The sequence below is a fragment of the Durio zibethinus genome, chromosome 3, assembly GCF_047325235.1.
Source record: "Durio zibethinus cultivar Kanyao isolate XHJ-2024 chromosome 3, ASM4732523v1, whole genome shotgun sequence".
Classification (NCBI taxonomy): Eukaryota; Viridiplantae; Streptophyta; class Magnoliopsida; order Malvales; family Malvaceae; genus Durio; species Durio zibethinus.
In genome coordinates this window covers 36,454,983-36,474,052 of record NC_143164.1, presented here as the reverse complement: position 1 = coordinate 36,474,052, position 19,070 = coordinate 36,454,983, and the positions used below count along the sequence as shown (strand labels likewise).

General features: G+C 34.1%; 4 protein-coding genes across 8 annotated transcripts; all 4 read right to left on the bottom strand.

The window, feature by feature from the left end:
- Positions 1–654: 654 nt before the first annotated feature.
- Positions 655–10,121, bottom strand: AUG3 (HAUS augmin-like complex subunit). 3 transcript variants are annotated; one of them, XM_022871986.2, is made up of 18 exons: positions 9,629–10,121; positions 9,481–9,517; positions 9,289–9,392; positions 8,742–8,937; positions 8,402–8,468; positions 7,836–7,939; positions 6,313–6,397; positions 5,200–5,254; positions 4,496–4,627; positions 4,055–4,124; positions 3,789–3,846; positions 3,611–3,666; positions 2,793–2,945; positions 1,927–2,038; positions 1,667–1,808; positions 1,347–1,422; positions 1,092–1,187; positions 655–871 (listed from the first exon to the last, which is right to left on the bottom strand). In XM_022871986.2, exons 1-18 carry the CDS (start codon positions 9,802–9,804, stop codon positions 740–742), a joined length of 1,851 nt encoding a protein of 616 aa, XP_022727721.2. In that variant the 5' UTR covers positions 9,805–10,121; the 3' UTR covers positions 655–739. The 3 variants fall into 3 exon arrangements, 2 of the variants coding, with proteins under 2 accessions (XP_022727721.2, XP_022727720.2); XM_022871985.2 differs by having other exon boundaries at positions 5,200–5,257; positions 9,629–10,065; XR_016341067.1 differs by lacking the exons at positions 655–871; positions 1,092–1,187 and having other exon boundaries at positions 1,547–1,808; positions 5,200–5,257; positions 9,629–10,065.
- Positions 10,122–10,898: 777 nt separating this feature from the next.
- LOC111283920 (uncharacterized) lies at positions 10,899–14,044 on the bottom strand. Of its 3 annotated transcripts, none has more exons than XM_022872603.2 (5): positions 13,637–14,043; positions 13,365–13,525; positions 13,101–13,125; positions 12,847–12,949; positions 10,899–11,343 (listed from the first exon to the last, which is right to left on the bottom strand). In XM_022872603.2, exons 1-5 carry the CDS (start codon positions 13,940–13,942, stop codon positions 11,243–11,245), a joined length of 696 nt encoding a protein of 231 aa, XP_022728338.2. In that variant the 5' UTR covers positions 13,943–14,043; the 3' UTR covers positions 10,899–11,242. The 3 variants fall into 3 exon arrangements, with proteins under 3 accessions (XP_022728338.2, XP_022728337.2, XP_022728339.2); XM_022872602.2 differs by having other exon boundaries at positions 13,101–13,131; positions 13,637–14,040; XM_022872604.2 differs by lacking the exon at positions 10,899–11,343 and adding an exon at positions 11,718–11,853 and having other exon boundaries at positions 13,101–13,131; positions 13,637–14,044.
- A 1,574-nt stretch (positions 14,045–15,618) lies between these two features.
- LOC111283462 (ylmG homolog protein 1-2, chloroplastic-like) lies at positions 15,619–16,563 on the bottom strand. The gene has a single exon (XM_022872042.2). It carries the CDS (start codon positions 16,451–16,453, stop codon positions 15,773–15,775), a length of 681 nt encoding a protein of 226 aa, XP_022727777.2. The 5' UTR covers positions 16,454–16,563; the 3' UTR covers positions 15,619–15,772.
- Positions 16,564–17,673: 1,110 nt separating this feature from the next.
- Positions 17,674–18,569, bottom strand: LOC111283907 (uncharacterized). Its single transcript, XM_022872578.2, has 2 exons — positions 18,289–18,569; positions 17,674–18,100 (listed from the first exon to the last, which is right to left on the bottom strand). The coding sequence occupies exons 1-2, from the start codon at positions 18,406–18,408 to the stop codon at positions 17,840–17,842; spliced, it is 381 nt and encodes a 126-aa protein (XP_022728313.1). The 5' UTR covers positions 18,409–18,569; the 3' UTR covers positions 17,674–17,839.
- Between the last annotated feature and the right edge of the window lie 501 nt (positions 18,570–19,070).

The window sequence follows — 19,070 nt, the reverse complement described above, 5'->3', positions numbered from 1 at the left end:
TAAAATTTAATTTTTTTTAATTTTTTTACTTTTATCTTATCTATTTAAGTAAATTTTTATAAAAATATATTAATATAATATTTTTCAATAAAAATACATTAATTTTAATTAATTTTAAATAATAATTTATATTATTTAATTAAAAACCTATATACTCAATATATATAAATATATATAAAATATGAATACGAAATGAATATTACATTATCCATTTCTATCTTCATATCCAATAAAATTTAAAATTATATCCATTTTCATCTCTATACTCATAATGTAACACTCATCTTAAAGTAAAAAATTAAAAATTTCATCAAATATGAGTAAAATTAACATCCCTAATATTAAGATGGAGCAATGAAGAATGAAATTTGCTTTAAACTTTAGACTTTAGGAGAGAAAAAATGAAAAAAAAATCAAAATGTCAAAAAGGAGAGAAGAGAAGAGAATGGGATATACCCAAAAGAGGATTTAAAAATAAACTTTGACTTAATTTAAATGATTTATTATTATTTTTTCCTTTCCGTTATTTGGGCGTAAAAATATATCTTTTATGTGTTTGACATGCACTTAATTTTCGAATTTTTTTTTTCTTAAAAATTTTTTGTTTCCTAATTAAATGAGTGATAATCAATAGTTAAACTTTGAGACACTAAATGAATCAGTCATAACAAATTATTATTATTTTTTAAATATGTGATAATTATATAATACAAACCAAAAGGTTTTCAAGATTTTAGGACTAGGAAACTTGCATAGCTCGGACACGAGCAGTCAATTCCCTAACCTGGCTCCTCAATCGTTCAGGATTGCAGAAGAAGTCCACAAAAACCCGCCTTTGAAAACCAACCTCTTGGGAATGATGTTTTACAATCTGCATGCCACGAAAATAAAAAATGCATGACTTTGGGTTGATATTTGTCAAGCTGAAGATCTGAAAGTTACTCTTAAAATTGATTGATTCATAAAGACCACAAATGAGAAACTCAGACACGAAGACTATCGCCAGAATGGTTATGATATATGTTCTTAAATATGTCGAGTAGGAAGAATTCTTCCATGAGATGGTGTGAAACTGTTTTAACTCTGATTACCTCATTCTTCTTGCAATGCTCAAGCGTCACCTCCTCGACTGCCGCAGAGAGTTTAGCGTTGATCTTTTCCATTTCATCCAGCTCTTTCATTAAAGGCTAAAAGGGCATCAAAATGTCAAAGCAAATCACATCAACTTGTCATGCAAAAATAAGACCAATGACAAGGCTATAATAAAGACAGGATCATGCTTCAAGTGGATTCGATCATTTGAATTACGGGAAAGATCAACACCGATGTGCAGTTGAAGGACATACCCGAGGTGTCAATATTGGTTGTGCGGTTGTCGAAGATGCAAATAATAGTTGCTGCAGACTTTGAATCAGAGTGCACCTGGCACAATAAAGAAAAGATATGACTTAGAAAAAACTCAAAATTCATCAAACTCGAATCTACACTAATTCAGAATTTGCTTAAATGCAATACTAGCAATTTTCTCTAAGCTGAAATACAGTACGATTCTTTCTATAAAACTCAAAATAATTCTGCTGGTTTATGATTTTGCATAGCAAGAAATATCTGTTTCCTCTTCCAAGCATCTCAAAATCATGCCAGGTGCTTCTCTTGCTTAACTCACAACTCATTGATGCATCTATTTCTGTCCTCTGGAAGGGAATTCTCAAGATCAGACTGAAGAGCCATCAAGTCTGAATGTAGACCAGATATCTGCTGAACAATGCCTGGAGCAGATACATATGTTGATAGACCAGCCTGTGCATCTAAAAGAAATGCCAAAAGCAACCACAAATCAAAATCCTTTTACTAAAGATAAATCTCATATAGTTCCAGTATGAAACAATAATCAGGTTTCAATATATAACAATGGGGGGACATTACTTGAATGGATACTTAAAAGGTCTCTGACACCATGAAGAAAAGTGTCTCGATCATCCACTGCACCTTGCTCTTGGACCTCAGATGCAGCTTGAATTAGTGCCAAGCAATGCCCCTAAAAAATAATAAACAGCTTTTTAATGTTAGGAAAAAATCCCATAGGAGGATTTCCAAGCAAACCTGTGAAACACTATCCTGGAAACAATACCTTCCCATGTAGTAATGAACCGGGATTTAAAGGGCAAGGATACAAAATCGGTCTCTAGGTTCAATATCAGAGCCTTTTTTAACAAGTGGCTGGGCATTTGCCTCATTGTTAATGACACCTATAATGTACTCAAGGAGAATGTCCCAAGTTCTAATCTCCCTTCTACAGAAAATAATACTAAATAAAAAACGGGGGAAAAGAAAACAGATTTTATTCACCAAGAAGTTAAGGACCATAGAGGAATTTTAATGAAACATATTTTTTGAATTCCATCTTCACAATTGTGCTAAATAATTCAGATTCAATAGTGCTCTTCACCTTTTTTTTGTACACAGTACATGTAAAAAATTAACTAACCCTGCCTGTAGATTATCAACCCAGTATGACCAACAAATAGAGATTTCAATTCAATCTCTAACATGGAATGTATCACAAAAATAGCTAGAGACATTAACATGGAATGTATCCAAAAAAACAAAAAAGCCGCAACAGAAATGTATAAAATGGCAATGGGTAGAATTGCAAAAAATAAGAGACATGCAATTCGTAGCAGGCTAGACATGATAGATGAACTGATGTCCCTTTGGACGTCAAAAGAAAACACTGGTAAAAGAAGGATGCACACAATAATACACAGACCACACAAGAAGATCCAACATACTACTCGGCCTTTGGTTGCTGACAGGTATGCCTGAAGCTCTGACTCAATAACTTTAAGCAATGAATATGCTCCAAGCATATTTTTCTTTTCCAATTGACAAGCTATTTTTAAGAGCTGATGCCTTGCAAGCTGATTGATCAGATGATTAATAAACTGCAAAAAGAAATTGAGAATGTTAAACATTTGCAGATGAATTTAAAGTTTGGACTTTCTGCACTTCACGAGCATCTCTGAAAATGCTTCATAAGGCCTTGTATAACTTGAGTGAAAAAAAAGAAGGGAGATGACCAACTTGAAACAAAATCATGATTGTTGCTTTAAGTTGTTTTGATGCTAGTAAAAATTGACCATCCTTGTCCTTGGATCACAGTAACAAATTAAACATATTCCAACATATTTAATCAGAGTGAGCTCTGAAATATGAAGGCTTTAACTGGAAAAGTTTTCCATTTGCAATATTTTCACTGAATTATTATGTTTTCATACAAAGAAGCATCAAGTCTAACCTGGAGTAGCGATGGTTGAATGTCACTGACATGCCAAAGGAGCATTTTTTTATGTTAATGGGGCAGTAAAAGGGTGATTATTCCACATGCCTTTTCTCAGTTTCTCACATAAGCTAAATGCATTATATCTATAAGCAGCCATAATACCATCCAATAAACTAAGAAGCAAGAGCTCCATGGCCATAAAAGTTTTAGAATAAGGAAATTTAAATTCTTCATTCTTTATACTATTTGTATGATTATGCTTTTTCTGAAAAAAAATCTAAACAAGATATAATGAAATAAAAACCGGTAAAGAGTAGCCAACTATACCGCTTTTTGTCTGCTAATATAGAACTCTTGGCGCATAACCTTTAGATCATAATCACCTAAAAGCAGATAAATTTACAACAATATCAACTTGACAGCAAGTACTAACAGCATGATAATATTAAATTAAGTGCTTACCTTCTGCTTTCAATTCTCAAAAAGAAAAGCGACCGTACTGTACCTTGCAAAATGTATGTGTCCTGGAGCTGTGCCAGTTCCCAGCAAAGATCTGGAATAGTCTGGAAAAGGGAGGCAGAAATGAAAATAAAGATATAGAATCAGCTCTGACAGGAAAATGAAAAATAAAGAGATAAAATTTCAGGTGAAATTGTCCCAACAAAAGTTATTCATTGGGAACACAGATCTGACATGGAACAACTATTTATGCAGAAGATTTAGGCTGCGTCAAGATATGCAAAAAAAGGAAATAAAAATACACAAACAAACCTCCGATAATAATTTCTCTTCCTTGTGATAAAGGTTTGAAAGTTCTCCCACCAATTCAGCATGCTTTCTTCTGCAAATTGGTAATCAAAATGATATATTAGTATGCAACAATATAACAAGTAGGCGTATTTCCTCATAATTCTTTCCTGGGATGATGACCAACAGTCTTAAGAAATTTGAAGACTTTTCAAGAGCTCATTTGCAAGAGTAGAATATTTCTTAGTCTTATGATAATGAAGTGATAATTAAGTCTACATACATGCTTAAAATTTAATTACTAGTGCACCAGCAACAACCAAGATGACTACATTAAGTTTCAAAGCCTATCACCTGACCTCAGTAATATGAATCTTGTAAAATGTGGTTAACAAGAATACAAAAATTTGGACGCTAAACTTATACAAAGGTCAATGAGTTCACACACAAAACGTAGACGCTTACCTAAGGGAATGAAGATCGAGATGAATATGAGCTTCATCTGATGATACTTGAGATTTAATTGCCATGAGAATGGCTTGCTGCTTGGCATTCTCAACCTGGGCTTCTACCCATTGTCTTTCACTTGTTCCAAATCTGTCGAATCACGTTCAATAAATTCAAAAATAAAGAACAAGAAAAAGAGACCACCCATCCCTCTCTTCTCCCAAAGTACTAGACAAATCAAACAACATTCTGTACAGTCCACATGAAATAATAAGCTCCTGAGTAGTCAGACGGTGTCACGACTTATAAGTTTTGAGATTATTTCAAATAGGACCAAAAATATTGCCTTCAAGCATAAAAAAAAAAAAAAATAAATAATAATAATCCACATAAAGAGAACCAAATTAGACCTCAGTGCCACAGGAATATAACATGCTATTGAGGAGCAAATCTAAAATGTTCCAAGAAAACTTTCTTTTTTTTATCTCTTTGTTTGCTTAAACTCTATGTAACCTTACTTAATGCAAGCGAAAGATAATAATCATAGCAATAATCATTCTACTTTTTATTGTAATGTGCAAAAAAAACACTCCCATCTCCCACAAAATAAAACTTTCCTCCAACCACCGCTAACATTCAAATAATTCAATTAATTGAACAGTAGCTAGTTAAAAATCAAGATTAAGAGAGTATATATAAAAAGTTGTAAAGAAAAAACATACATGGAACGAAGCCGCTGCAATTCAGAAACACGTTGATGATGGGACTTTTCTAAATCTGCTGCATTTAGACAAAGAAGAGAGAAATGTAAAAATTTTTGCCACCAGAAAATGTAAGATCACCAATGCATGTGCTATTACATAAAACTAAAGATATGTAATCTGGAAAATTCACCAAGATAAATTTGATTGCTTAGAAACTCCAGCTAAGTCAATATGCTGCTATCTTTAGCATATAACATGCGCATGGCATCATTTTCTTCATACCTTTGCAAGAACATCATTAGCAGATGAGCCAATATATACATATCTTGAACAATTGCCATGATTTTCAAAGCACATAACAGAAGACTATCATAGTCTTCCCTCTAGTAAGCTTTTGCAAAGAAGCATGTGTAAGAAAATGAAAAAGCCTTCCAAATACATTAGAAGAGTGCCATAGAGAATAATTTACAACAAAGAATCCACACATTAGAAATAAACAGAGATAATTGCACTCAATGATTCATATTATCCTGTAATAGGAAATTAAAGTTAAAAGATTTTCAAGTAGAAAATAACCTAAGGCACTGTTTAAAAAGGTAGGATTTTAATTTACATATTTACCCCGCAATTCTTTCAAAATGAAGCAAGTCATTGCACAAAGCCAGTTGCTATTGTTTGTCCAATGCTTTTTTGCCTGTTTTATGTTGACATACTAATAAGTTTTAACACTCAAAGAGGTAGTACAAAAGCAGCAGTTGATGCTCATTATTAACATTAGTTTTTTTTAATAGAAAAGAGTTTACTTCCTCATTTCAAATAAATACTAAGAAATAACAGTATTTTCCTGGTGAGATGGGTAAAGATAAAAGTAGCAAGAAGATAAGGACAAAGAGAAAGAAATTTAGAGAATAAAGGCACAACAAGGCAAAAGTTTTATCTAAGAGCAACAAAGATGACATGGGAGCAGGTTCTTATGAATTTCCATTCAATCATAAACATTATGATATAGCAGCTAATAGAATCATAACTATAAACAAAATAAATACTTATGCATTGGATCTAAAGCATACCGTATTACCATTGCTAAAAGGAAACCAAAGAGTTATATCTAAAAGCAACAAAGAGAAATACCTCTTACTAAGCTGTTTGAGACATCATCAAGACTCACCCACGAACATTTGGATTTTCCCTCTTCAGCAACTAACCGAAAAGGTACCTGAGCGCAATTAATAGTTGAGTCAACAAAAGTAAAAAAAAATAAAAGCAGAGAGGTCTTCATATGTAACAAGGGAAGGAGTATTTGTTCAAGGCAAAAACACTTAACTAGCTACATTTCCACTTATTATTCACATAGCTAGAAAATTAAACATAGCATGCAAAATTAGACCTACTTAGTTACATAAAAACATATAAAACTATAGAAGATAAAAACCAAGAATGCAAATGATATTTCATAAATTTCACACCAGAAAATGACCGATGATTCAAAATCAAACCCCCACAACAGATGTGAAAAGTAGCAAGACGCCTCATGGAGACAGTAGCCCACCAAACTGAAATGAGAGCTGAGGTTCTTGGCATCACAAATCAAAATCACTATGGCCCAGTCCTGGGCAGCTCCAATCCTTAATAAAGGAGACCAATGACAGGTGTTCTAACATATTAGTTGTCTTTGCTATTCAAGTCTCACAACTTTGGGTTTAACATTTCTAATGCACACATCAGATTACTTTCAAAGAAAACAAGTTGCCAAAATGAATTATTGTCACAAGTACCAGCATGAAGATTGAATACAGCCCGTCAGCCTGAGGGCAAAAAATCCTTCCAACTATTGCAGTTTTCATGCCCTCTGACCAGCTCTCTAGATTGAATGATGCATATTAAGAAATTGAACTCCTACAGATTAGACCTGAAGCGTTGACTTATTTCTTAATTAACTTTTTGTGCTGACAATTGTGAACGATTGAGCATCATCAAATTCAAGCCAACAAGTGTCCAGAAAAGAGACAAATTTGCTTTGGAAACAAGAAGGGAACCAGCACTAGTTTGTCATACTTTAAATGTGTGAAAAGTAGAGACACATCATATTTAAAGTTTAAACTTAACACATTGTATTCGGGTGACCATAAAATAATAATCTAAAATAGGCACTAGAACTTCTATTGTCCTATGGAGATAAGAGACTGATGGTAAGGCATATGTGTATGTTTCATTTTGTGAGTTGCACCAACTACATACTACATATAGTTGTGTCCATTTGCATGCATTAGAGGAATTAAAATTAACATGATTGCTACAGAATATAAGAAAACTCATGGATAATCATATATCCATATGGCAGAGTTCCCAGGTGCACGCTTATAGTAAAGTTTAGCTGCTTCAAAAAATGATTGGATATAATCTAAATAATCTGGTATTACATGATATATCATCTGCTTAATTAAACTGCTCATTTAGTTCCTCTTCCTCTTCTTTAGCGAGAGATTTCTTTTTCTTCCTCATTATGCCTCCTGGAAATCTTTTTTGATAAATTGCTTTCCCTTTGTTTTACACTTTATGGAACTTGACAGAATACTCTTAAAGGCCAATGATAAAACTATTGAAGAATCTGCAACAGAAAGAAATGAGATACAAATAGTATTTGCAGATCATACCGTATCTAGTTGCTTAGCAAACCATTGATTTAACTCCTTTATGCAGGATGAATCAACAACCAAGTAAGGATGGAAGTCAGAGTAAGCTAAGTAGATGCCTTCCTCTGCATGCATAAATAATGAATAAAAGTTCATCAAAAAGTAGCATACAACTAAGAAAAGTTTCAACCATTCTTCCGTTCCCTTAATGTCAGGCATGCATTATCTAAGGCTGATATATCTATTTGTTATTTGACATAGTTTTTAAGGACTAACAAAGGCACCAGCAGAAACATTCATTTCTCACCAGGAAAATAACTAAATATAAAACAAAACTTACAGAGACAAATAGCAAGTAAAGCAGCAGGTGACTAATATTAAAAATAGAACATGAAAACTGAGAGGCTTCCAAATGGGAAAAAGGGAAGCGCAGAGGGGATTATAAACTAGAATGGGTTCAGGTCAGTCTTCATTAGCCCAAGTCAAATCTAAATCAGTCTTATCCTCTTACACAAAGGGATTGAACCAAAATAGAATTTAACATCTCTGATGGAAGAAAAAAAAAAGAATGAAAAAGTAAGCAGTACCATCTCCAGAATGATAATGCGCCAGCTCTTGTGCTGTAGATGCTATCCTCCCAAGAACCGCATTCATCTAAATCAAAAGAAAAATACCAGTGCTTCAATGTTCAAGCAGATAAACAGTTTCCACCAAAAAGAAAGGAATAAATAAATAGAAAAAAGATAGCTTTTACCATTAAATTCTGGTTTCATTTATATTTATACTGTGTTCAGCAAAATAAAGTCATACAGCATAAACAACAACTCAGAGATATACCATTCCACCTTAGTTTGATCAAACTTGAACATAACATGCTTCAAATATCATAGCAATTAAACTAATTAGAGATTGCTTAGAATTCCATACCTGCAAGTTCCTTCCTGAGAGGCTATCATCTATGGTTGTAAGGTGTCCATTGACAGTAGATGTTGCTGCAACTCGAGCTCGTCTGCCTTGAATCAAAGCTGAAGCCTGACCAGTGAGCATATCAAATTGAGACTGTAAATGCCTAAGTTGTTTCTGCAACTCTAAGGCTTCGGCTTTATATGCTACGGTTGCATCCCTAAAGACAAAAAGAAATCCATCAGTATTGGAAGCACCTTACTGCTGTGAATACTGGTAAAAAACATTTATAAGGAAGCACCGAGAAATATAATGCGAACAAATCTTTTGCATCTAGGAGTACACATATAGAATCCGCTCAGAAAAAGTTACATCAATAAAGATGCATTCAGGCTATCTAAAATTATCACACCAACACCAATCTCTAGCTAAACATTTTCAGGGTTATCAAGCTTAAGCTCAAGTTAGTGTTATGATTAACCTCCTTAAATAGCAGAAAAATGTTAAGGAAACACCAATTATCACGCGATTTCAAGTGAGCGAGAGGTACAGAGAAAAGGTATTAGAGTACCTAATATCTTTCAATCCTTCTTCAGCTCCGAAAACTGCCTCCTGGTTGTCCCTCCTCGACGAAAAGGCTGAAATGCTATCATAAGCAAAGTCCAAGTCTTCCCCCTATATAATTATACAAACAAAACACTAGCATTAAAGCCATATCCACCAAAATTTGCAGCCAAAGAACACAAAATAATGAAAAATTTACCTCCAATAGCTTCCCTTCTTGTACAAATTCTTCATACCTGCACGCATTTAAATTGATCCCATCAATAGTAACCTAAATCGAGGGTTTTTCCCACTATTTTCTAGGCAAAACAAAAATGGGGAGAGAGAGAGAGGGGGGGGGAACTGACTGGGAGAGTTCGGAAAGGGAGAGGACGTTCGATGGGCGGAGGGAGGAGCAGATCCAGTCAAGGATGGTGCGAGCGTCGTCGTATTGGAAAGGCCACTCGAAGCTATCGGGATCCAATTTCTCTGCCCCTTCGTATCCCAATTCCCCTAGCAATGCGCAGAGCCTCGCCCCACTCATTTTCGCTCTCTCAGATCTTTCGCTTCATTTCGAAATTTTCAAATTTCTTGCTTTCCTTTTGTGAGAAATTGACAGAGAAGGGGTTTGTTTTGGCGCCGGCCTGATTGAAATAAATATACAACAATAAAAATGTGTGTTGTTTTTGGACTTTCGTTTGGTGGACCGGAGGAATCTAATCTCTGCTATTTTCCTTTTTGTTCTTCAGAGCCCTATATTTGTGCTTTACTCAATTGTACCTTGTATTGATGTACAATGAAACTTTTTTTTGAAGTTTGGTTGAAAAAAAAAAAAAAAGGCAAAATTGCAAATGGAACTATGGAAGCATTGGTATGACCAAAATTAGTTTAAAAAGATTGCTGAATGCAATGGTTAAGATTTGACTTCAGTTAATCATCCAACGGTACAGAAATTTTGACAGCTTGTACTGCTTGGTGTTAGGTAGCCAAATATATATATATATATATATATATTTTACTTTAAAAATAAAAATAAAAAATACATGAAAAAATCTAATTATTCCTATATTTATATAATATTAATTTTGCATTTAATATATATATAAATATAAAAATTATTGCATTATAATTTATGTCAATATATAAATATGAAATATATTTTTTATTTTTATCATACTTATATATAATTTTTATTAAAATTTTAAATCATATTACATATTTTTTCACATTATTCATGTCATATTTAAAATTATCAAATTTCAATTCCCAAATCTCAATTAATCAAAAACTTTGTCTCACCAATCACCATGTTATTTCTAATTACATAGTATTCACCAATTTAAAATCAAATTGTAAGCAAAATCATTAAAAGTAAAATCTCTTCAAATAATTTCTCTTTTTTCTCTCTTCCTTCATACATGAACCTTTGCTTGTTCAATCAACAATAATAGTTAAAATAGGATTATAATTACAAGGGGTAGTTAGATCTACACACACCGCCCTGCCCAAGTAAGCTTTCATAAAATGGTAGGTCATGAACACAAATTGTCTTATTGCAATAGAAAACCAACTCCATCTCTCAATTTGGCACTAATCTTAGCAGCATAACAGTGAGATTTCAAGCCATTCCAGCAAGCATTTCCACAATTTACCAGAATTTTATTAAACAAACCATTGAATGAAAGAACTACATCACATATAAATTTTTTCCAAGGTGAAGATCTCCTACAAAATCATGAACTAATATCCATATTGCTTACATTCCTCGATACATTTGCAGGAAACCCTTTGCATCCTCATTTGACAGGCAAGGACTGCTCATCCGTAGCCAGGATTTTAAGCAGTATAACTTTGTTTATAACAGTGACCAGGGCAAGCAAGAAATAAAAGAGATTCTTTAAAAATTGCTAAAAATGTTCTCATGTTAGTTCATGCTTCCTGCTTCCTTCTTCCTATTTTTCCCTTTCATTCATCATATAATGTTAGTCACTATCAGAAAAGTATCTCTGAGTGTCGAACGGCTGGCTCCTGGAGTTTGTAACGTAGCTGTTCAAGGCATTTTGTCCATTCATTGGTGCAAATGCTGCAAAATACATGTACATGAGGGGCTCCATGAGAACATGATGCTTTTACATATTTTAAACTATTATCAAACAAGAGAAAAGTTGGCAGAAAACAATCCAAACCAGATGATATTTGCATGTAATGCATAAATGAAATTCTCATGCATTTTACATGACATGCTGTTAAAATTTATTGTTCTCTTGGACCATTGCTGAAAGTTAAGCATGATTCAAATTTATTTACAAGTCCATTGGATATGAGAGTTTCCCGGATAATTCATTTCATGCTCCAGTTTATGCAGTAATGACATCAATTTTCTATGACAAACCTATAAAGTATGACTCAGCATTCTAACATTACAGAAAAATACAATGAAAGGATCCAAATTTCAGCATATTAAAGATATAATTTCACACAGTAAGTAAAAATATTTGTAAATCACATTCTGCAATTTATCAGCTAACTGGCAGTGCATATTAATGAAGAGCCTTAAAGCAAGAAAAGCCTCTCCAACATGGTGATCAGTAATCTGCAGTCATGTGAAGAAAATGTAGCTTCAGCTTAACACTCTACATCAAACGATTGGCAAAGAGTTTAATGCCCATTTGGCAATATTATAGGAAGAGTTCACACTCAGCTCAGCTGAGCTAAGTACAAGATTTTTACCAGTCTCCTTCAAACTTTTGCTAAAGAGACTCAGAACTGGCAAGTTGTTTCACAGAAAGAGAGGAATTGATTTTGATCAATAAAAATATCTAAATCAAAATACTTAAAGATTATCGGCCATATATTTTTTAGCATATTTGGCACACAAATTCGCATTTTAACACATAAAAGATTCCTGAGCACCCCTTTAGTATGATAATTTCTTTAACAATCCAAGGCAGTCAGGGACCCATAACTAAACTTGTTTTCAAGCGGCATAAAAACAAATATGTTTACAAGTCTACAGGAACCAAGCTATGAGATACTCAAGCTCAGTTTATTTGGCTATTATAAAAACTTGGACTAAAGCTTTGGCTACCTCATTAACAAACATAGAAAAATAATAATAAAACAGCTCAAATAACTATTGAATATACTTTTAGTTGCTTTTTCAACCAATATGGACATCGGAGACCCTTCAGACAAATTGAGACCAAAGGATCTATGTAGAGCTTGTAATGGGGCAATCAGGTACTTTCTGGTCAAGGCAAGGTTATGGTTTCTAGCTTTTTATGTCGATTTAAGTTGGGTTAGATAGGTCTTATGAATTCGTATCAACTTTTGCGGCATTTTACACTACAAGCATACAGTAATTGAGTTTGGGTTCAAAATTCAATTATTTCAAGTTTCAGAACAGGGGCCAATGTTAAGGTCATTGCTTCTCTATTAGAATGAGTTTTTTTCATATAGATTATGCAAGTTGATTGGATCATTCAGCTTTTACCACCTCTAGATCTATCCAATAGAAGAAAGATTAGAACATCGAATTTTTGTATTAAACAGAAATTAGCTAGAAAGTTGAAATAATTGAACATACCTTTCTCTCTCATTCTTTTCTCTCTATCATATTCAAACTTATCCCGAAGTTGATCTACTTTCTCCGAGGTACCACCTTGCCTATTCCTCCCAAAACCTTGGTCCTGCAGTCAGATTACATAATGCAGAAAGATATTTCAAAACAAATGAAATAAAAAGAGAAAGTTCCAATGTACAACATGGGATAGCCAGTTATGCTGATATTGAGCATTATATCCCAAATTAAGCCACCAACAAGTCATTAAAAAGTCATACCTTCATGAGATCAGCATGCGGTTGCCTGTTCCTAAACACAAGACAAAGGGATTATGATCAGACATCTCATTTGTAGTTCAATCCTTAGACAAATTAAGGCTTGACAACCATGAACCTTCAAAACTCTGTATGGGTGTTCATGTTGGGCATAATCAAGAAATCAAACATTTATAATGCCAAGGAAACCACTTTGTTGATTTGTCTAAGGACTTTCTTTTCATGATTAACTAAAACAACATGATGAAGAAACCAGTAAGGACAAACCTGTAAGGATTAAAATCTTGATCATCATCCTCGGCAGACTCATACTTAGCATGATCTTTGGCAATTCTTTTTGAGTAACCCTCATCCCAATACAACCTCTCCCAGTTCTCTCTAAGCTCATTATACAATTCCATGTACCTTTTGCACCATGGCTCATGCTCCTTCAGTGAAACAAAACAAAGCAACAAAAGGCATATTATTTGCTGCAGTTTTCAGTTTATTTTGCATTAATAAGAATGGTGGTAGTTTTTTTTTTTTTTTTTAGTGCTAACCGATTCCTTGATAACGAGGCGAGTGCGGCGCATGAACTGATCCCTGAGCTGCTTTCGACGCTTGTTTGGGATGTTGTCCCTGGGGATAACGAAGCGCTCACGTGGGGGCACGTGATCGCCGATCTCGTGCATCTCGCCGTCGACAATCCACCACTCGGATTTCTCTTCCGCTTTCTTGAAGGCGAATCCTGAGGCCTTGGACCGCCGCTTGGAGGAAGCAGCGTCGGTTCTAGCGAAGCGGAGTTGGTGGGTGGTGGAACGGAGGCATTGGGTTAGAGCGTGGAGTCGCTTTGAGATGGAGAGCATGGAGATTCGTGGGGAAATGGGCGTTGGCTATTTTGGTGTTTTACTCTGTGGGTAGGTCTGGAGTCTGGACTATTACGCCTCTCCAAATGAGAAATGCGGTTTTTCCAGATAATTATACCAAACATCAACAGACCAGCAGTAGCTATTTTATTTTTATTTTTTTATTTTTGAAAGGTTAAGGCCGTAAGGGGCAATTTACTTAAATTGTAATTTACTAATTATTTAAAATTTTAATATTTTACTATAATTAATTAATTTTTAAATTTTTTATTTTAATTCAATTCAATTAAATTTTTACACCAATAAAATATAATTACATGATAAAATTTAATTAATCAATTAAATTTTTAAATGAGAGAGAGAGACAACAAAAATAAAAAAATAAAATATTTTATTTTATTTAATTTTTATATATTAATTACATCATGTGATAAATTTTTATTAATTTTATTGATATCATATGAAAATTTATTTTAATTGATAAAAAAATTAACAATATTAATTTTTTCATCTAATAAGAATTTATTTGGATATAAATAAATATTAAAGAAGTTGATTGATTGTAACACAAATATAAAAATATAAAAAAATTAATTATAGTTTAAAAACTTTTTATACCCTTTAACCTTTTTTAAATTCTTACTACACCCCCATTAATTTCCAATTTTTATTTATTTACGTAATTCATTCCATGAGCACAATATGCCTTTAAATATTTAAGTACATTTAAATCTGCACTTGTATCAAATTTCTACTTTATATTTCTTGTTTTATCCATAGTTTCTACTTTAGTTTGCATTAATCAACTCAGCAAACTATGCAATAAACCAAATCTAATCCGAATTAAAAAAATCGAAATTACAGGCGATATGAACTTGAAACAATGAAACCTGAAGTGAATCAACTCGAAATAGTTTGTGAATATTTTGTTGAAGGACAATCCTGGCGGAAATAACTTATTGGTAACATTCTGAGATTAGGATTGGCTCAAGTGATACGTCACAAGCCACCATGTTGATAAAATTTTAGCTGCAAACCATCAACATTTGAAAGTAACAATACACAAGACAAGAATGTTTCCAGGTGGATTGGTATCAAGATTCTCATGCTATTTGAAAGGATTAATAACCTGTTCTTTATGTACTAAAAACCTAAAGATTAACCCTGCTGAGTGATGACTAAAGGCTCCACCTACTCAAGCTAATTGTTCTTTCAGAAGAAGAGGATTAAGATTCGATCGATAATGAGAAACCCTACCAGTATTCAACAAAAACAAAGAACCACATTCCAAGCCATGATACCAGATACAATTTTAAAAGCTCCCATGGCAATGAACCAAGTATCCAACAGCTCCTTGGCCAGGACAGTAAACAATTCAGCAGCTAAAAGAATTACGTGTTTCAGTAGCTTCAATCCAAATGTATTTACCTGTTGTAAAAAATTTATATTAGGCCTAATGACATTCACATCATGTTGCATCACATTCCATTTCAGATGAAGCTGATGAAACTATTGATAAGTTACCAGGTTTTCAAGGTTTACAAGTTGAGCCACAATCTGGATATATTACAAAACCTTCAAATTCGTCTAAATTTCCATCAAAGAATGGAGTATACTTTCTTAGAGTTCAATAAAAAGAACTGGTGTTTGCAATCCTCCATATAAATTCATATATATAAACAGAACAGAAACAGAGCTGCCATAATTTATATATCTGATGTTCAACCATGTCCATGAATTACAAAATTATACCATAAGACGCAAAATAGAAAAGCTAACACTAAAACTTGAATGATTATTTCTTATTCGCTCTCTCTCAACTGCAAGCAATCAAGCCAATCTTCTAGTGTTCCTAAGAATCCCCCCGAGAGCCCCCATAACAAAGAAAGCCAGAAGGGGACTAACATCCAAGGTATCGAAAATAGGTGGAATTATATTCCTAAACAGATTCAAATAAGGATCACAGAGATCCCTAATAGCCGAAAGGGGCTGCTGATCCCAAGGAATGTTAGGGAACCAACTGAGCAAAACCCTAATCAACAAAACCCCACCGTAGATATCAAGCCACTTAGCTAAACCTGCCGCCACCACCGTCAACGGCGTATTGAGGTATCCACTTGGGCGGTCCCTTAAGGAGGCGAAGAAGAGCGGGCCCATGGTGGAAAGTGCGTTAGGGCTCTGGGAGATTGTTTTGAGAGCAAAGTTTTGGATCATTTTGGTGAAGATAACGGTGGCAGAGAAGACCAAGGAGGAAAGGGTTTTAAGGGTTCGAGTTGAATCGTTGAGTGGGGACTGAGTTGGGGTTTGGGGGGCTTTGCAGGGAATCGTCGGGGAAGGAGTAACAGAAGCGAAAGGGGTAAATTTGGGGGTTTTGGTTGGGGGTGTCGAGGATTTAATGAGGGCAGAGAGGGGGTGGAAATTGGGTTTGGAAGTGAAGATTGGTGAATTAGGGTTTCGTGGAGGGAGGTAGATTGAAGGTCGGAGAAAAAGGGTATGGCTGAGCAACGACATGTTTGGAAATTTCTTTTTTCCTTTTGCTCAAGGAAAATGGGAAGAGAAAGGAGACCAGTTGAGGAAGAAGAATGGCTTTACCGCTGGAGAGATGTTATCCATTTATTCTGAGTCGACTCTCGAGTTAGAATTTAGGGTTAGAATAGTAATATTTTCAATGTTGGACTGTTATCTCTTAAATCCACAGGCTGATATATGATAAGCCCTTTAATGATAGAAGCCCAACAGCTAAATTGAGACCAGACAAAGCGCTATTAGTATTACAGGTATAAATGATACATTAATACTCATAAATTATTCGGGTTTGATTCGAAAAAAACTCAAATTTGATTCGATTATTGTCAAGTCGAACTCGAGCTTGAGTAGTTCGATTTATCGATCAAGTCGAATTTGAATATTCTTATATCTGACTCGAATAGCTCGCGAACCTAATCGAACTTTTATATTTAAATATATTTTTATTATTTTAATTAATAAAATATTTCGAATCCGAGTTCGAGTTCAAATTCGAGCATGAATAATCAAACTCTTATCGAATATACGAATCGAACTTATTTTTACATATTAATCGAACTTAATCGAACGAGTTCCAGTAGTTCGAATTTGATCACAAATCGAACTCAAGCTTGAAAAATAAAATCTGATCGAGTTCGAACCGAATATCAAACCTCAAATTGTGAATCGAATTCAAATTTAAACTTTTCACTATTCAATTCAACTTGACTCATTTACGTGTCTAGTTAACACACGGTACTGAGTACTCGATTTTAAGAAATTGAGGTGATACATATTTTCTATGAAACGATTGAATGAAATGTAGATTTTTTTCTCCAATAAGAAATTTATCTTGCGTGAAAATCCTTTCTTAAAAAAAATTTAAGAAATCACATATATATTTATATAATTATAATATTTTAATTATTATAATTTATTCAAATCGTGTCGAACCGAAATCAAATTTTAATTTATACGAGTAAAATTCAATGTAAAATTTAAAAAAACTTAAAAATTATATTTAAATTCACGAATTTTAATTTTTTATTCAATTAAGTCATCGAAATTTTAAGCCCAACCTGGCATACATGGAAAAGGGCGCTTAAAAATTATATATATATATATATATAAATCTCAAAATATCTGTCAGAAGGATTCGAATCAGCTGTCAAACAGTAACAAAATCTATGCGAATAACTGCCAAACGTACCACCCTTACTACTACCCTGTCTGCATGCAATGCAAGTTCTATTCTAACCGAGACCTACTCAAAGTCATCCAAAACCCTACAACATGCCCCCTAAGCAGCCAGCAAAATACAAGTACACAAACTCAAGAAATTTAAGTACACATTGAAACATATATGGGTGGTTCTGGTTCATCAATTGATCATCAATCACTCTTAGAAGTGCCATGATTGTTGTTGGTGTATTTCTTTGAGGCTGGATACTTGATAGCATTAAGTTCAACTTTGCGCAGAGCAGCTTTTCCCAGATCAATGCCACATATATCAGAGAGCCTGACAAGGTAGAGTAGCACGTCAGAAAGCTCTTCGCCCAGGTGAACTTTTTCCTCTTCTTTCCAATCAGGCAATCCTTTTGGGACCTCTCCTTTCCACTGAAATATCTCAGAGAGTTCTCCCACTTCACCAACCTATAATGAATCATCACAAAAAAAGGTCAAGTTTGACTCTAAGCAAGCCAACATTGTCATAGAAATCATTACGATAAATTATATCGGGTAACTAGCAGATATTCAAAGATGATACATAAAGAGAAATGGTAACCCTCATGAAGTTTTGCTTGGGTATCCTATAGATTATATAGAGAGATAAAACATACCAGAGCCAAAAGGAGATTTCTTGGGCTGTGAAACTTATCCCAGTCCCTTTCCTTGGCAAAGTTGGCCATTTTTTGCTTAAGAAGATCAAGGCTCACACTTTGAGCACCTTCCTGAGTCATCTTTTCTAGATAGTTAGACCCTTTGTCTAAATGGAAAAAGAAAAGATGGGTGAAGATTGAGTGAGACAGTGGGAGAGACTGAGAGACAAGAGTAAGGTGCAATGTTCTTGGAAAGAGGCTACAACCAAAAATATAAAAGAAGAGGGGAGGAGACCAGAAAACAAAGGGATGTCCTATTGTGGAAAGGACTTGGTGAATTTAATTCTAAGGTTGTTTTGTCTTAATTTGGTAAATACAGGCTTGTATACGGTTGTCTTGTCTTAATTTGGTAAATACAGGCTTGTGTATATGTATCTTTCTACTCCTAAATTGTTCAAATACTTAGCAAGGGAGGCTACAGCTACAGCCTTACAAGGTATTGACAGTCAATGCAGCCATGTGTCAGTAGCCTACATGGATTCTGGCCCCGGTCCTTGGGCATCCTCGTGGCTATGGTTGGGACCATATGTTCTTTCTTCTTCTTCTTCCTCTTCATTGCTTTCATGGCTTGTTTTGTTTTGGCAGGAATTTCTCTGCCTGCCACCGATAATTTTCTGCCCCTCAACAGCCCTAGGGTTAGTAGGGGTAAGGTTAGGAGAAATTAAAAAAAATCAAAAAATTCGAAAATTAATTTAAAATTATAATATTTAATTTGATTCTAATTAATTTTTTTTATTTTATTT

Bases quoted from the DNA above. Each gene is read 5' to 3' on its own strand.
- AUG3 (XM_022871985.2), bottom strand. From the start codon at position 9,804: ATGAGTGGGGCGAGGCTCTGCGCATTGCTAGGGGAATTGGGATACGAA. The intron at 8,938-9,288 runs GTACTCTAATAC...TTTTGTCTTTAG, and splicing joins GAAGGATTGAAAGATATTAG to GGATGCAACCGTAGCATATA. The intron at 4,628-5,199 runs GTATGTTTTTTC...GTGATTCGACAG, and splicing joins TTGCAGCGGCTTCGTTCCAT to ATTTGGAACAAGTGAAAGAC.
- LOC111283920 (XM_022872602.2), bottom strand. From the start codon at position 13,942: ATGCTCTCCATCTCAAAGCGACTCCACGCTCTAACCCAATGCCTCCGT. The intron at 13,526-13,636 runs GTTAGCACTAAA...GTTTCACTGAAG, and splicing joins GCCTCGTTATCAAGGAATCG to GAGCATGAGCCATGGTGCAA. The intron at 13,132-13,364 runs GTTTGTCCTTAC...TCTTGTGTTTAG, and splicing joins CAAGATTTTAATCCTTACAG to GAACAGGCAACCGCATGCTG.
- LOC111283462 (XM_022872042.2), bottom strand. From the start codon at position 16,453: ATGTCGTTGCTCAGCCATACCCTTTTTCTCCGACCTTCAATCTACCTC.
- LOC111283907 (XM_022872578.2), bottom strand. From the start codon at position 18,408: ATGACTCAGGAAGGTGCTCAAAGTGTGAGCCTTGATCTTCTTAAGCAA. The intron at 18,101-18,288 runs GTATGTTTTATC...GATTCATTATAG, and splicing joins GAAATCTCCTTTTGGCTCTG to GTTGGTGAAGTGGGAGAACT.